Here is a 14,217-nt window from a genome sequence, read left to right as displayed (position 1 = left end):
CCCCATTCCAATGGTGTTACCCAGCACAGACACCCAAATGTTTCCAGTTAACAGAATGTCACCTCCACTACAAAAATGCCACAAAGAGATAAACATGAAAGAGGAGAACCCAACCTCTGTCTAGGCTTTCGAAGTCTTTCCTGGCTGGGGGCTCGCAGCAGCTGTGGGTGAATTCATAACTTTTTTACCTAAAACGAACTCCCAATGCCAAAGAAGAGGAAATTATGTAGACCTTAGTGACTATTATATTACTCCTAGGCTTAATATGAGCTAATTATTATTATAGGATGTTGGTTTCTTATTGATCCAAGTTCTTATTATAATGCCACTTTAATAATATTCAAGACTTTTAATGGGAAATCAAATCAAATTCATCCTTCCTATGGCATCTAATGCATGATTTCTTAAATATAAGGTCTATGAACTTTTAAAAATTTTATAACTTAGGGAGGCTAGGTGGCACAGTGAATAGAGCACTGGACCTGGAGTCAGGAGGACCTGAGTTCAAATCTGGCCTCAGACACTTAACACACACACAATCTAGCTGTGTGACCTTGGGCAAGTCACTTAACCCCAATTGCCCTACCTTCCCCCCTTCAAAAAAAATTTTATAATTTTATGTCACTATCATTGGTTTCCTTTTCCATATTATGTATTTTCTTTTATTTTATGCATTTAAAAACATTATTATAAGAAGAGTTAGGAGACTGACTGCTACAGGAATCCAAGGCACACACATAAAAAGGTTAAGAATTGTTGGTTTGGAAGAAAAGGAATCTCACTTCTGATACTTTCTGAAAACCAATGCAGCATTTACCCATCTCCAGCCCTAGAACTCCTCTCCTGCCCTCTGAGATTTTCCAAAGAGTACTGACAGCTGTGTTATATTGGAAAGTGCCCTGGCCCTGGAGACAGGACCCCTGTGTCCAACATTCTGCATTCTGACGTTTCCTGGCTGTGAGACCCTGGGATCACAGGAGTCTTTGATCCCCAGTTTCCTCTATAAGGAACCAGGTGAAATGATAGAAATTGAAGAAAGGGGAGTTTTCTGCTCAAGAAACTGAACCATTGATGAACCAACAGAGCTGTCTCAAGGGATGAATTGCTTTGGGAGGAGGGACTTCCCCATCACTGGGGGTTTCAGACAGAGGCTGGATGTCTATTTGTGGAGAATGTTGTTAAGAGAATTACTGCCCCTTTATGAGTGGGACAAGAAGTCTTTGAGGCTTCTGTTCCGAGAGTCTATGGTCCTCCCCTGGAGCTGCCCCCCAGGACCACTCCCACTTCCCTCTGTTTCCTGGACCATTTTGGGATTTGTGCCATCACCACCTGCCATTTCTGGCTCTCCAACACTCCACTCCTGTGGACGGAAGCTGGGATCAACAGGCAGCTGGAGTCCCAGGCCAGGAAGCTTTCCGGATACAAGTTGGAGGCTGCGCCTTCTCTCAGGGGCCTATGAAATGATGCCTTTTGGGGGAATCCAAGTTCTCATTGACCTCAAATTTCAGGTGTTAGGGTACCCCGGGGAGCTCAGGAAAGCAAAACATAAGAAACAAATACAGCCCTGGCCTCAAGCCTAACACTTTTGGGGAAGGGGGATTGGCAAAGGCAGAAGAGGACAAAAGTGGATTCATCCAGGGCCGGCCATGATCTAGAACTTTGTAGGGGAGGAAAGATGGGAGAAAAACAAAGATCGGGGGAAAGACCCTCAGTCAGATGTGAGGAGAACTGGGTTCTAATTCTGGTTCTGCTATGTGACCCTGGGAAAATGACTTAGGCTCTCTGTTCCTCACCCCTCAGTATGCTAAGGACTATTGGCTCTCTGACTGTTCTGAAGGCCAGGCCCCATCTCCAGGTGTCTGCATGATGTCTCCACTTTGATGCCTCACCTGATCCTCAAAAGACAATTTTTTAAATCCAAAATCTTGTCCTCTTTCTGTTTTTCACTTTTGCTTTCCATACTGCCATCATCTAGCCTGCATCCTGTAATCCTCATCACCAGCAATGCTTTCCTGTCCCTCAACTCTTGAATTCAATCAGTTTCAAGGTTCTGTGGATTCTAGTCAGTCAGTCAGTCAACAGGTATTTATTGTTGATAAGGACCAGGAATACTGGGGATACCAAGAAAGTTTGAAAAAATATGATTCTTACTCTCAAGGAGCTTATAGTATGATGGGAAAGATAACATGAAAATAGCTAGATAGATATAAGATTTGATGGAAGGTCATCTCAGAGGGAAGGCACTAGCAGATGGGGGGGGGGGACCAGGAAACAGAAGTAAGAAGGGAAAGCATCCCAGGCATGGGGCACATCCATTGCAAAGGCATGGAGTCTGGAGATGGATGTATTGTGTGAGAAAGAGCAAAAAGACCAGTGTCGCTGAATCATAGAGTATACGGAAGGGAGGAGGCAAAGTATAAGAAGACTGCAAAGTATGAGAGTCATGGAAGGTCACTGGAATTAATTGAGTAGGGTCAGATATGAGCAGTAGGAAGTTCACTTTGATGTCTAAGTGGAAGAGGGATGTGAGAGAGGAGAGACTTGACAGCAAGGAGGCCAATGAGGAGTCGTTGCAGCAGTTTGTATGTGAGGAGATGAGATCTATAACCAGGATGGGGACCATGTGAGCGGAGAGAAGGGGGCCTATGCAGGCAATATCATGGAGGTAGAAATGACTCCCGATTCATTAAGAGTCTTTGCTCCTCCCCTAGTGCGCTCATCTCCCCAGGAGTCACCAGAGAGTAATCCAGGATGATCCCATCTGCTATCTCCTACCCTCATTATCATCAAGCTGAGTTCCAGGCTCCCCTGTTATGCTGCGCACTGGCTTAGTGCGCTTGCATATCTTGGTACATCAGGTGTGGTCCCCCTCCTGCTGCTGCTGCCCACTCTTGAGACCCTTGTTGCCATCTGTATTTCTTGAGATAAAATGCTTTTAAGGGCCAGGGAGTCTGACAGCTGTTCCTCAATAAAATAAAGATGAGCTGGAGCTGCCATGGTTATTGTGTGAACTATAGAAATGTGGCCAGCCCCACCTCACTCCACAAGGTAAGAATCCTCGAAATGCTACATTAGGATTTTAGAGATTGGAGCAGAGGAGGTCACAATGTAGCTGAAAGGGATCTTAGAGGCCACCGGGTACAGCTCCCTTGTTTTATAAGCCAGGGACTGGAGGCCCAGACTTACTGCTATGCTTCAAAGATTCGGGATGTTCCTAGTGTGTCTGGGTCCTCCACTGATGCCAGTTTGACCCTTCCTTGTCTTACTGACCATCTATATGGGTTACTGTGGTCATAAAAGTGGCCAGTCTGGTCATGAGCCTCTCTGGGGTTTGGCTAGGCTGGGGTGTGTAGATGGTACACAGCATACACACACACAGATATATATATATATACACACACACACACACACACACACACATACCACCAGGCATCCCATCTGGATGGGATCTGCCAAAACCTTTATTTTGCTAACATAGCCTTAAAGACCCCAAGGTTGGGGCCACCCCATGGAAACATCAAAGACAGTGCCAGTGGACTTACTGGAACCATAGCTGGTACGGATGTTGTTCTCTATGGTTTTCAGAGTGTTTGTTCATCCCACTTGGTCTTCTCCAGGACCAAGGGATCTTCTCCAGGATTAGGGCAAGGTGACCAGCACTCTGCCCCTGCAACACCAAGATTTAGAAGGCACAAAAATTCAGAACAATGGCCTCTAGAGACTGTACAATTGAAAATGTGTTACATTTGTGTGTGTGTTTTTTTTTTTTTTTACAAAACAAAGCATGTTAATGTTATCTTTTGTTTTTACATCAAAGTCAGGTCCCCCCCAGCTGCTCTCCCTGCCCCCTTCACACACACACATTGAGCCCTCACTTGTAACAAAAGCATCTAAGGAAAGTCAATAGACGCTGTGACGTCACCCAGCAGTGTGCGCCTCTTTCCGCAGCTGCAGTCCTCTGCTTCTCTGCTGAGGGGAGAGGGAGGTATTTCACCATGAATTCTCCTTAACCCAGCCCTGTTCTGACTCCCAACTCCCCTGACTTAGGCTTAATTACTTATATTATTGTGCCGCTTGCCGCAGGCGCCCACACCACCAGTTATAGATGTGACCCTCGGGTCAGTCAAGATCCCAATACCAACTGGGCCAGGGCTGGGCCAGGGCTTTGGACATTCAACCCAGCTCTCTTTTCCGCTAATGACTCACATGATATGCCCGGGCAGCTGGTGGTGTAGTGTATAGAGAGCAAGGCTTGGAATCAGGAAGGTTTGAGTTTAAATCCAGCCTCGGATTTAAATTACTAGCTGTGTGACCCTGGGTCAGTCACTTCACTTGTTTGCCTCAGTTTCCTCATCTATAAAATGTAGATAATAATAGCACCTACCCCCAAGAGCTGTTGTGAGGATCAGATGAGATAAATGTAAAGTGACTGACCCAGTACCTGGAACACGTTGTAGTTGAGTTGTGTCTGACAACTCTTACAGACACCATGGACCATATCACGACAATACTGTTTATGGGGTTTTCTTGGCAGAGACACTGGAGTGGTTTGTCATTTCCTTCCCCAGCTCATTTTACAGATGAGAAAACAGAGGCAAACAAGGTGAAGTGACTTGCCCAGGGTCACACAGCTAGTAAGTATCTAAGGCTGGATCTGAACTCAGGTCTTTCTGACTCCAGACCCAGGGCTCTATGTACTGTGCCACCCAGCTGCCTTATAGTAGGGGTTATATAAACGTTAGTCACTATTATTACTACTTTAAGAGTGCTAGGCTGTTAACCACTCCTCCAGGCCCAGCACCAACCCTTCTGCTGCACAGATCATTCCCTCATTTATCATTCTGCAAGCAGTTCCTGCTGAGTGCCAAGTCCTGTGCTCTGGGAAAGGGGATTTATGGCATGTCTCTTCCTTTCTTTGGGGCTCAGTTTCCCCATCTGCAGAATGAGCAAGGGAGCTGCCTGTTCCCAAAGTCTGTAGACCCATGCCCAGCTCCCAGACCCAAGATTTCTTGGGACAGGAGGGAGGAGCCCGCCAGAGCTGTCTTGAACTCAAAGATGGAAACAGCTGGGCTCTGATGCTTCAGAGAAGACAAAAACAAACAGAAAACAAGCCCCTCAGCCAAGCAAGACTGAGCCTGGAAAGAATGTTGAGAATGAAGTTCAGCTGAGTTGTTTAGAGTTTGGCACCAGTGAGGTCACAGTCGTGGGTTTGATTCCCTTGTGGCCCAGGGAACTTGGCTGAGTTCCCCAGCTATAACCGGGAGATGCTGGAGGCAAGAGAACAAAAAAGAGCTTATTGGAGTGGTCTAGGAGAGAGGTGGAGGGGCTGGTAGGTGGTACCATAGTGCACTAAGGGCCAGACCTAGAGTCACTAGTTCAAATCTGCCCTTACTAGCTGTGTGACCTTGGGCAAGTCACTTAACCCTGTTTGCCTCAGTTTCCTTATCTGCAAAAAGAGCTGGAGAAGGAAATGGCAAACCACTCCAGTATCTAGGCCAAGAAAACCCCAAATGGGGTCACAAAGAGTTGGACATGGCTGAAATGCCTGAACAATAATCTTTATATAAGGATCCCTATGGATTATGTATTGACTTGTCTTCAAAATGCAATATTGTGTATGTTTTATTGTGTCTTTCCTTATTTTATTAACGATTACCCAAGTATTTCTGAGGGGTTTCCACCTCTTCTTAAGCACAAACATCTCCATGTAAAGGAAAGAGTCTTGGCTTCAGAGTCAAAGGACCCGCCATGGAATCCTCATTCTGATCATGGTGTGAGACCTGGGCCAAGTCACAGGCTTTCCGGGCCTCAGATTCCTTCTTTGTTGGATGAGGAGAGGACCTCCAAAGTGTCCCTTCCCATTCCAGGTCTGTGATCCCGTGTGTTTGATGAGTGGGGATCAGGAAGCACCCTTTACCTCCTTTCCCTGCTCAGTTCCCAGGATCGGTGTTTCTTTTCACCATCAATGGGTTGAAACATCCATTTCCCTGGTGAATTTTCCTCTGGGGAGAGCTGACAGACATGGGACAGGCCTTTAAGGTTTGCAAAGTGCTTCACAAATATCTCATTTTATCCTCATGGAAACCCTGGGAAGTAGGTGGTATCATTATCCCCATTTTTTGACTGACATATAATAGAAAAAAAAATTAAATCACAGGAGGTGAAGGTTAAGAGTGGATTGGGAAGAAGAACTGATTTAAATGAGAAAAATCAGTGAAAGAATCAAGCTAAGATTCATCTACTCTGGGTCTGGTGACAGGCATTACACAAACAAAGGAGTATTAATCTTTGCCCTCAAGGAGTTTCCACTCTATGTCATTGGAATAAGGGCATTTTTCAGGCCTAGTTGATCCTGGGGACAGACCTAGAAGTGACTTCCATGTCACAGGTTGCAGCCATGGAAGGGGAAACATGGGTTTCATCTAATCCAATAGCTTCATTTTGAAGATGAGGAAACCAAAGGTCATGAGGAAAGTGACTCGCTCACCTCAGCTAGGCCATAGCAAGAGGGGGATCTGGACCATTCACACCCTGCTAGGCCTCTTGATAAAAAGATGCTTGAGAAAATGAGCAAGTTAGTGTGCTCAAGAGACTGGGATGGATGCTGAAACAAAAGCCTCCTTCTGTGGGATGGGGTGTGGGCAGCTGGACCCCAACCCCCATTGGCTGCCTTCCCCAAGAACGTTCCAGAAGCTGGTGTCAGTTGGCTGGGCAGCTGAACATTGGCAACTGGCAACGGTGGGATTGGAGGGAATCGTGAGGGCTGAGCCCTCAAGGTTGATCATGGGGGCTCCCCAGCCCCCCGGTCTGAGGTAGAGGAGACCAGATTTTGGTGAACGTGGGTCTTCATGGTAACATCATTTCCTAGGAGAATGAATTTCAAGGGGTCACCAATGTCTCTGCAGGCCAATGTCACAGGTCTGTGAGTAAACCAGTGGTTCCTATTTTCTCTTTTCTTTTTAATTCATTTTTACTTTCAAGCTCTCTCAACTCTTCTTTGGCCAAATGTGTCTGCCTGTTCTTTGCAGGGTTTATAGATTTCTTTTCTTTCTAAATAGAAAATCTTATATAAACTGTATCTTCAGTGTAGACATTTCTGGAGGCATTCACAGTCTCAGGACCAGTCCTGGAGCGGGCAGAGCTAGAACATAATTGGCACCTACCTGCAAGCAGATATATTCTTTCAACCACAGCGGTTCATGGAGACTCTCCCCTAACATGAGAGGGGTTGCAATACGCGTCAGTGAAGGGAAGACAAACATCCCAGTGAGGCAAAGGAAGGAGGACAGGTTCAGGTGTCCAAGGATCTGAGTTCAGATACTTCCCTGCCTTGTGATGGGGCCAAGTCTCCATACCTGTATTTGCCTCAGTTACCTCATCCATAAAATGGAGATGATGATACCACCTACTTCCCAGGGTTTCCATGAGGATAAAACGAGATATTTGTAAAGCACTTTGCAAAGCTTAAAGGCCTGTATGAGTGCTAGGTATTATGATTGTTCTGATTAAAATGACTAGGGCCCCAAGGTCTCTGCCAACTATCGATCTATGACCCAATGAACTGAAGCTACTTAACCTCAGTTTTCTAATCTGTAAAAAGTGGGGGGTATTAGACTAGATGGTTTCTGGATTCCCATTCACCTGGAGCCAGGATCCATGAAGTGTGCCTAACACTGTGCTTGGTCCTCTGTGGATGGGGAATTCAATCTTAGAGTCAGGTGTTGCACTGAGGAGGAATGCTTCACCCGGGCTCTGGCAGGCTGTGGGAGGGGATCAGAGCATCGGTCCAGAGCCTCTTCACCCTTGGTGCTTGATGTCAGGAAAGACTTTTTAGCAACACAAGCTGCCGGGCTAAGTAGTGAGTTCCCTGTCAGGCAGAGAGTGGTTTGCCACTAGCTGGGGATGTCAGGAGAGGAGATTCTCAGGTCTAAGGATCACAGATCTAAGCTGGAAGGGACCTCAGAGTCCAATCCCTTCATTTTACTGAGGAGGGGAATTGTTTTACCCAAGATCACACAAGTAATCATCAGAAGTGGAATCTGAACTCAGGTCCTCAAGAAACAGGGTTATTTCTACATTACTCCCAGATGGTCTCTGAAGAGCCTTCCAGTGACTCTGAAAACTTAGTTCCTGCCCTCAGGGCACTTATAGTTTAATTGTGAGAGAGCTAGGAAAATAATAATAAGTAACAATAATAATAGCTAGCATTTTAAAGTTTTCAAAGAGTTTTACAAATATTATCTCATTTGATCTTCACAATAACCCTGGGAGGAGGGTGCTGTTATTATCCCCATTTGACAGATGAGGAAACTGAGGCAGGCAGATGTGAAGTGACTTGTCACACTTATCGCACAGCTAGTAAGAATATGGATCTGAACTCAGGACTTCCTGGTTCCACTCCAGTGCTCTGTCCACAGGGCCATGTAACAACATAAAACTGTATATATACACATTTTTTTTTTGCTTTTTTTTTCCCGGAGGGACAATTGGGGTTAAGTGACTTGCCCAAGGTCACATGGCTAGTAAGTGTTAAGTATCTGAGGCTGGATTTGAACTCAGGTCCTCCTGACTCCAGGGCAGGTGCTCTATTCATTGTGCCACCGCGCTGCCCCCAATAAAACTGTATTTAGGGGTCAAACTAGTGATGCAAACAAAATGTGTTTTAGGAATTGTGCAGACACAAAGGGACAGAGACAAAGGGGGGGGAGAGAGAGAGAGAGAGAGAGAGAGAGAGAGAGAGAGAGAGAGAGCACTGAGCCTCAAAGGATAAATTGATGTCATCTCAGCTCTTTATCCCTAGAATGTGACTTACAGTTAAATGAGAAAGAAATCTACCTGGAAACCAGCCTCAAACAATCGACAAGTATTTCATCATGTGCTCACACCAGTGCCATGAAGACACACTGAAGCAGCCCCTGCCCTCAAGGGGCTTTTGTGTTAGGGGTTTAGAAGGTGGAACTGGGGGCTGGAAGAGAGTAGCGCATGTGCTGACCAAGCAAAAAGCTGTGCATGCTGCACGTGGGTGGAAACATGCGGGGTTGGGGATCCCAGCAGCGCTCTGTCTCCTTGTACCCACCAGGGCGCTGAGCCAGTTGGAGCTGGAGCACAGCCAGAACAGATCTACTGAGGAGCTGGGGGAAATCCTTGTAAATGAAGCCTCCTTGAAAGAACTCGGCCCAGCAGAAGGAGATGGAGGCGCAGCCCTCCCTATTTAAGTGAAGGCAGCAGCTCAGCCCACGGGGAATCACAGCAGTGCCCTGCAGCTTCCTGATCGCCCACTGGGCCTCTTGTGGCTGGGCAGCTGCCTTCTTGGAGAAGATGCTTTGATGCTTTCTGGAGGTCAAACCCCCGCCAGAGGCGCCTCTCCATGATGCTGGGCACCCTTATCCCACTGGACCTGAGGGGAAATGGGTCTGGAGAGCAGCAATAAGCTAGCACCCCCAACCCATCTTTACCCCAAGACAATTCTTGGGGGTCGGAATCAAGCTTCACAATTAGATGTAACTAGAGGCCCTCCCTCCAATGCAGAGGCTTTATTATTAGGGGGGCTAAGGAGGGACCCCCAAGCTTCCCGGGCCAATGGCCCTGTGCCTGACACTGTCCCCTGGGCAGGGGGCTGCCAAGAGAGCCTTAAGGAAGCTTATAACTTTCTGGGGGAGTACTTGGAGGCATTCAGTTCCCTCCAGGGACCTTCGGTCCTTCCCAACTCGTCCATTAAAGCACACGGAATACCTACATCACAGCATTGTGGACACCATGCACTATCAGGAAAGTCTTCCCAGGTAAGGATGTGTTCAGGTAAGGGTATGGTCAAGCAAGAGCCTACCCAGAGAAGGGCCTTCCTAGGGAAGCTCCTGCCCAGGTGAATGCCTGCCCATTTTTTTTATAAGCAATCGGGGTTAAGTAACTTGCTCAAGGTTACACGGCCAGTTATTTTTGTGTGGGTACCAAGTATCTGGGGCCAGAACCAATCCCAGGTCTCCCGACGCTGGGGCCAGCACTCTTACTCATTGAGCCACCTGGCCACCCCTACACTTTTAACCAGGTAAGCTCCTGCTCAGACAAGCTCCTAATCATATAAGTTCTTAACCTGGTGGACAGAACCTATGTGGATAAGTAGCTATCTGAAATGTCCAGGTAACCACCTTCTCAGTGAAGGCCCTCACCAGGTAAGCTTTTCAGACTCTTGGCCAGGTACAGTTCTGCCAAGGTAAGTGCCCATCCAGGTAAGAACCTTCACAGATAAATGCTGACCTGGGGAAGCTCTTGCCAACTAAATGCCTATCTAAGTAAGCTCCTGCCCAGGTAAATGCTGGCCCATAAACTCTTGGCCATGCAAAGGCCTGCCAAAGTAAGTATTTGTCCAGGTGAGAGCCTGCCAAGAAAAAATCTGATTAAATAAAAGTCTGCCCAGGTCAGCCCCCAGCCGGGTCAGCTCCTGCCTGGGCATGCTCTTGTCCAGGTATTCTCTGTCCAGATAATCACAGGCTGCTTCTAGGTTCACGTTCCCAGTGTCCAAAGTTCTTTTTTAAGCATAAACTCATTTGTTGCTCATTGTAAACTTGTGAGGTAGGACCTTGCACTGGTATCCTCATTTCACAATGGGCCAGAGAGCCCATTAGAAAAAGTGTTCCTTATAGGCTATGACCTCATGAGGTCATTCCCATAATTGAGGGGAGTCGGGATGATGGCCTGAACTTGGGTGGAGGCAGAAGTGGGGAAGGAAGAGAAGGGGGCAGATGTAAGAGGCAGAGGTGGAATCAACAGAACTTGGCAGACCAACTGGCTTAGAAAAGGGAAAGGGAAGGGACCCGACTGATGGGGAAGACAATGGTGCCGCTAACAGACAGGGAAGTAGGAGGCACCCCCCCCCCCCCCCCCCGCTGCTTCCCAGCTCTCCTCCTCATGTCTCAGCTTTCAAGTCCAGGCAAGCTGGCAGGCATAAAGTGCCTACTATGTGCTGGGCATTGTGCTAAGTGAAGCGTGGGTATAAATGCCATCCTTGTCACCGTGGTAGGTGTAGGGAGGAAAATGCCTACTTCTGCTTTGGACATGGCACACTGGAGAAGCCAATGGGACACTGAGGCGGCCACATCCAGCAGACAGCTGGCCACATGGGGGCCTGGGACTTGGGAAAGAAGCAGGAGCTGGATGTACGGAAGGAGAAACCTCTGCATAGAGTGGATACAGGAAGTCATGGGAGTTAATTAGACCATCCTTTGGTGGCCTTAAAAAATCTTATCTGGCTCATAGGGTCTTGTTATGTGTTCACTTTAGAAACTGTAAAGAATCAGCAACCATATACTGAGCACCCACAGCCAACAAGGTGGGGTAACGGATAGAGTGCTAGACTGAGAATCAAGACGGATCTGAGTTCAAATCCTGCTTCAGACATACTAGTTTTGGGACCTTGGGCAAGTCACTTAACCTCTGATTGCCTCATCGCCTCAACTGTAAAAAGGGGATGATAATATAGCTACCTCCCAGGGTTGTTGTGAGGATAAAATCAAATAATGCCTGTAAAGCCTCCGGCAAACCTTAAAGCACTCTAGACATGTTAGCCATTACTGTGTGCTGGCCACACTAAGCTCTGAGGCTGCAAGCTGGAAGGAGTCCTGACACTCTAAAGGGGGAGGCAGCACGGATACACGCACACTCAAAGCCACGGTTTTTTCTTTTCCCTTTCAGGCTGCCTATTCCTGATCTGGTGGACTCGATGAGAAGATACCTAAATGCCCAAAAGCCCATTTTAGATGATGACCAGTTCAGGTACAGACCGGCAGACTCGCCCAAGTCAGCTGGGGAATCCGTGTCTGGACTCACTAAGCACCCTCATGCCCTCTTCTCTGAGGCTCATGGGAACTCTGAGGTGGGGTGGAGCATGTGGGAGAGGGCACGGGAGGGAGCTGGCCTCCAGTCAGCCTCTGGCCCTTCAGCCTCACCCTCCACCATGAAGTCCAGTTATCAGTGATGACATCTGTGAGTCTAGCCCAGGGGTGGGGATGTGGCCTTCTAGGTCCTTGGGTGTGGCTTTTTGACTAAATCCAAACTTCACAGAACAAATCCTTTAATTAAGATTTGTTCTGTGAAGTTTGGATTTGGTTAAAGGGCTGAACTTGAGGACCTAGAGTGCCACATGTGGCCTTGAGGCCACAGGTTCCACACCCTGGGCTAGCCATTCAACTAGCTCCAAATCCATCTAGTTCCTGTATCACCATCTTGGCAATTACAGTGGCATGAAAGACTGGGTCAAATCTTGTATTTCAACTCTCAGTCATTTTTGTTGTCCTTGCCAGTGTAAGGGAAGTTCTTCTTGGTATAGAAACAAGGAAACTGAGTATTGAATTTGCTAAGGACATCTAACTTCATTTTTATCATCATCCCACCCCGGGGGATCTTGCATGCCTCTACTCTGAGTCTCTCCCCCAAACATATACATAAACCAAACACACAGACCCATTTTGTTGTTCCCCACATTCTTTGTCAGCCTTGTGCCATCTGGAGCTGAAGAGGACCAGGTCATGCCTCTGTGTTCACCCTTTGCTGACTCTCCTATTCTCTCTGCATTCAGTTAAAATCCTAAGTCAATGAGTTCATTCTGTGTCTGCCTTAGTCTCCCTAAACAGCTCTTCCCCATTCTCTTCATCCACATGGATCCTTTTTGGTTTTCAGGATTTTGATCTAGAGAACTTCCCATCCCCTCTTAGGCTGAGCCTTCTTAAGGAATTTCAGTCTCTGGGATCCTGCTCGTTCTCCTCCCCACGCCCAGGGGGTCTACATACATGCCAGTCTACACTCAACTTGCCTTTCCTGCACTGTCACAAAGGCTAAGATGGATTGGTCACTTGCCCCTGTTTCCCATCAAGTTGACTTTGGTAACCAGGTTCCTCTTGGTGAAAATCAGGTGTCCAAAAGGATGAAGTTATCGGTAAGTCACACCGTGAAGGGACCAGCTGCTCTGCTTTGGGGAGAGAGAGCTGGGTAACTGATGCCCACTTCCATTTCCCAAACTCTTCATCTCCTCCTACCTTCTGTGAAGGCGGCAGGCAGACTATTCCAGAGCAGGCCCCCAAGGGCACTCCAGTGCGCTTCCTTCTCTGGCTCTTCTGCTTGCTCACACACGTGTCTCTGTCACTAACTCACAATGCTTGCCCCACCTCCAACACCTGCTTTCTCCCTTCCTGCCCTTTGGAAGAAGGTGGGCCCTTCCAGAGCCTTCCATTCTCTGGGGCTTCTTGATGCCTTCTTTCTTATTACTCACACTGTGTAGAAGAATCAAAGGCATGGGTTTTGCTATGGGATCCTTCATTATTCCTGGACATTTTACCCACTGTTCTGCATTAGAACTGGTCTCTTGGGGAGCCAATTGGCTGGGGTACAGAAGCCTTTTTCTCCCTTCCCCTTCCTTGGTCATTTTAAAGAATTTAGATTAGATGGACAAGACTCCAGGCAAACACACACAATACACACATACATATAAACAGACACACGTGTTCATGTATGCACACATCTTTAGTGTACACAGACATGTGTATACATGTATGCACATATGTGTCACTCCACCTGCATGTCTATGTGCACATTTGTGCACACACATGTATGTATAAACACATATGGATAAGTGGGGGCAGCTAGGTGGTGCAGAAGAGAGAATGCTGGGCCTAGGGTCAGGAAAACTCATCTTCCTGAGTTCAAATCTGGCCTCAGTTACTTACAAGCTGTGTGACCCTGGGCAAGCCACTTAACCCTGTTTGCCTCAGTTTCCTTATCTGTAAAATAAGCTGAGAAGGACATGGCAAGGCACTCCAGCATCTTTGCTAAGAAAACTCCAAATGGGGTCATGGAGAGTTAGATATGGCAGTAATGACTCAACAACAGCACATATATGTGTGTTTTGTTGTTGTTCAGCAATCATTTCAGTCGTATATTATATATTAAAAACCAAGTCTTGTTAGATATACTCCTTTCATCGCCAAGAACTTGCATCCCAATATTTTAAGCAATGGCCCAGAAATTCAAATCATGTTCTCAGACTCAATCTTATTGACAGCTGTTTGCTTACCCCACAGGTCCTCTCTCTCAAAGCTTTTCTATTCAGTTGGTAGCCTTGTACCGCTAAGTTCTTCAGTTTCTTACCTAGAGCTTCATCATAATTCTTAGTGATGCTTTCTAGATTTCTTCTGGCAGAATTTTATTTTAAAATTTCATCTCATTTTT

The 14,217-nt window shown here is 47.0% G+C and overlaps 1 protein-coding gene across 1 annotated transcript in view; it reads left to right on the top strand.

Annotated features, from left to right (window-relative positions):
* The first annotated feature begins 9,579 nt into the window (after nt 1–9,579).
* Nucleotides 9,580–14,217, top strand: part of LOC138165137 (carnitine O-palmitoyltransferase 2, mitochondrial-like) — a 13,939-nt gene continuing 9,301 nt past the window's right edge. The window contains exons 1-2 of the mRNA XM_069093291.1: nt 9,580–9,782; nt 11,689–11,769. Coding sequence (XP_068949392.1) covers nt 9,580–9,782; nt 11,689–11,769 — 284 coding nt within the window. The remainder of the gene's footprint in view (nt 9,783–11,688; nt 11,770–14,217) is intronic.

This window comes from Petaurus breviceps, unplaced genomic scaffold, assembly GCF_028583685.1.
Source record: "Petaurus breviceps papuanus isolate PSGF00001 unplaced genomic scaffold, PetGlider_PUasm1.0 208, whole genome shotgun sequence".
Taxonomy (NCBI): Eukaryota; Metazoa; Chordata; class Mammalia; order Diprotodontia; family Petauridae; genus Petaurus; species Petaurus breviceps.
Note: the sequence above shows the minus strand (reverse complement) of the source record. Positions and strands in the feature narration are given on the sequence as shown.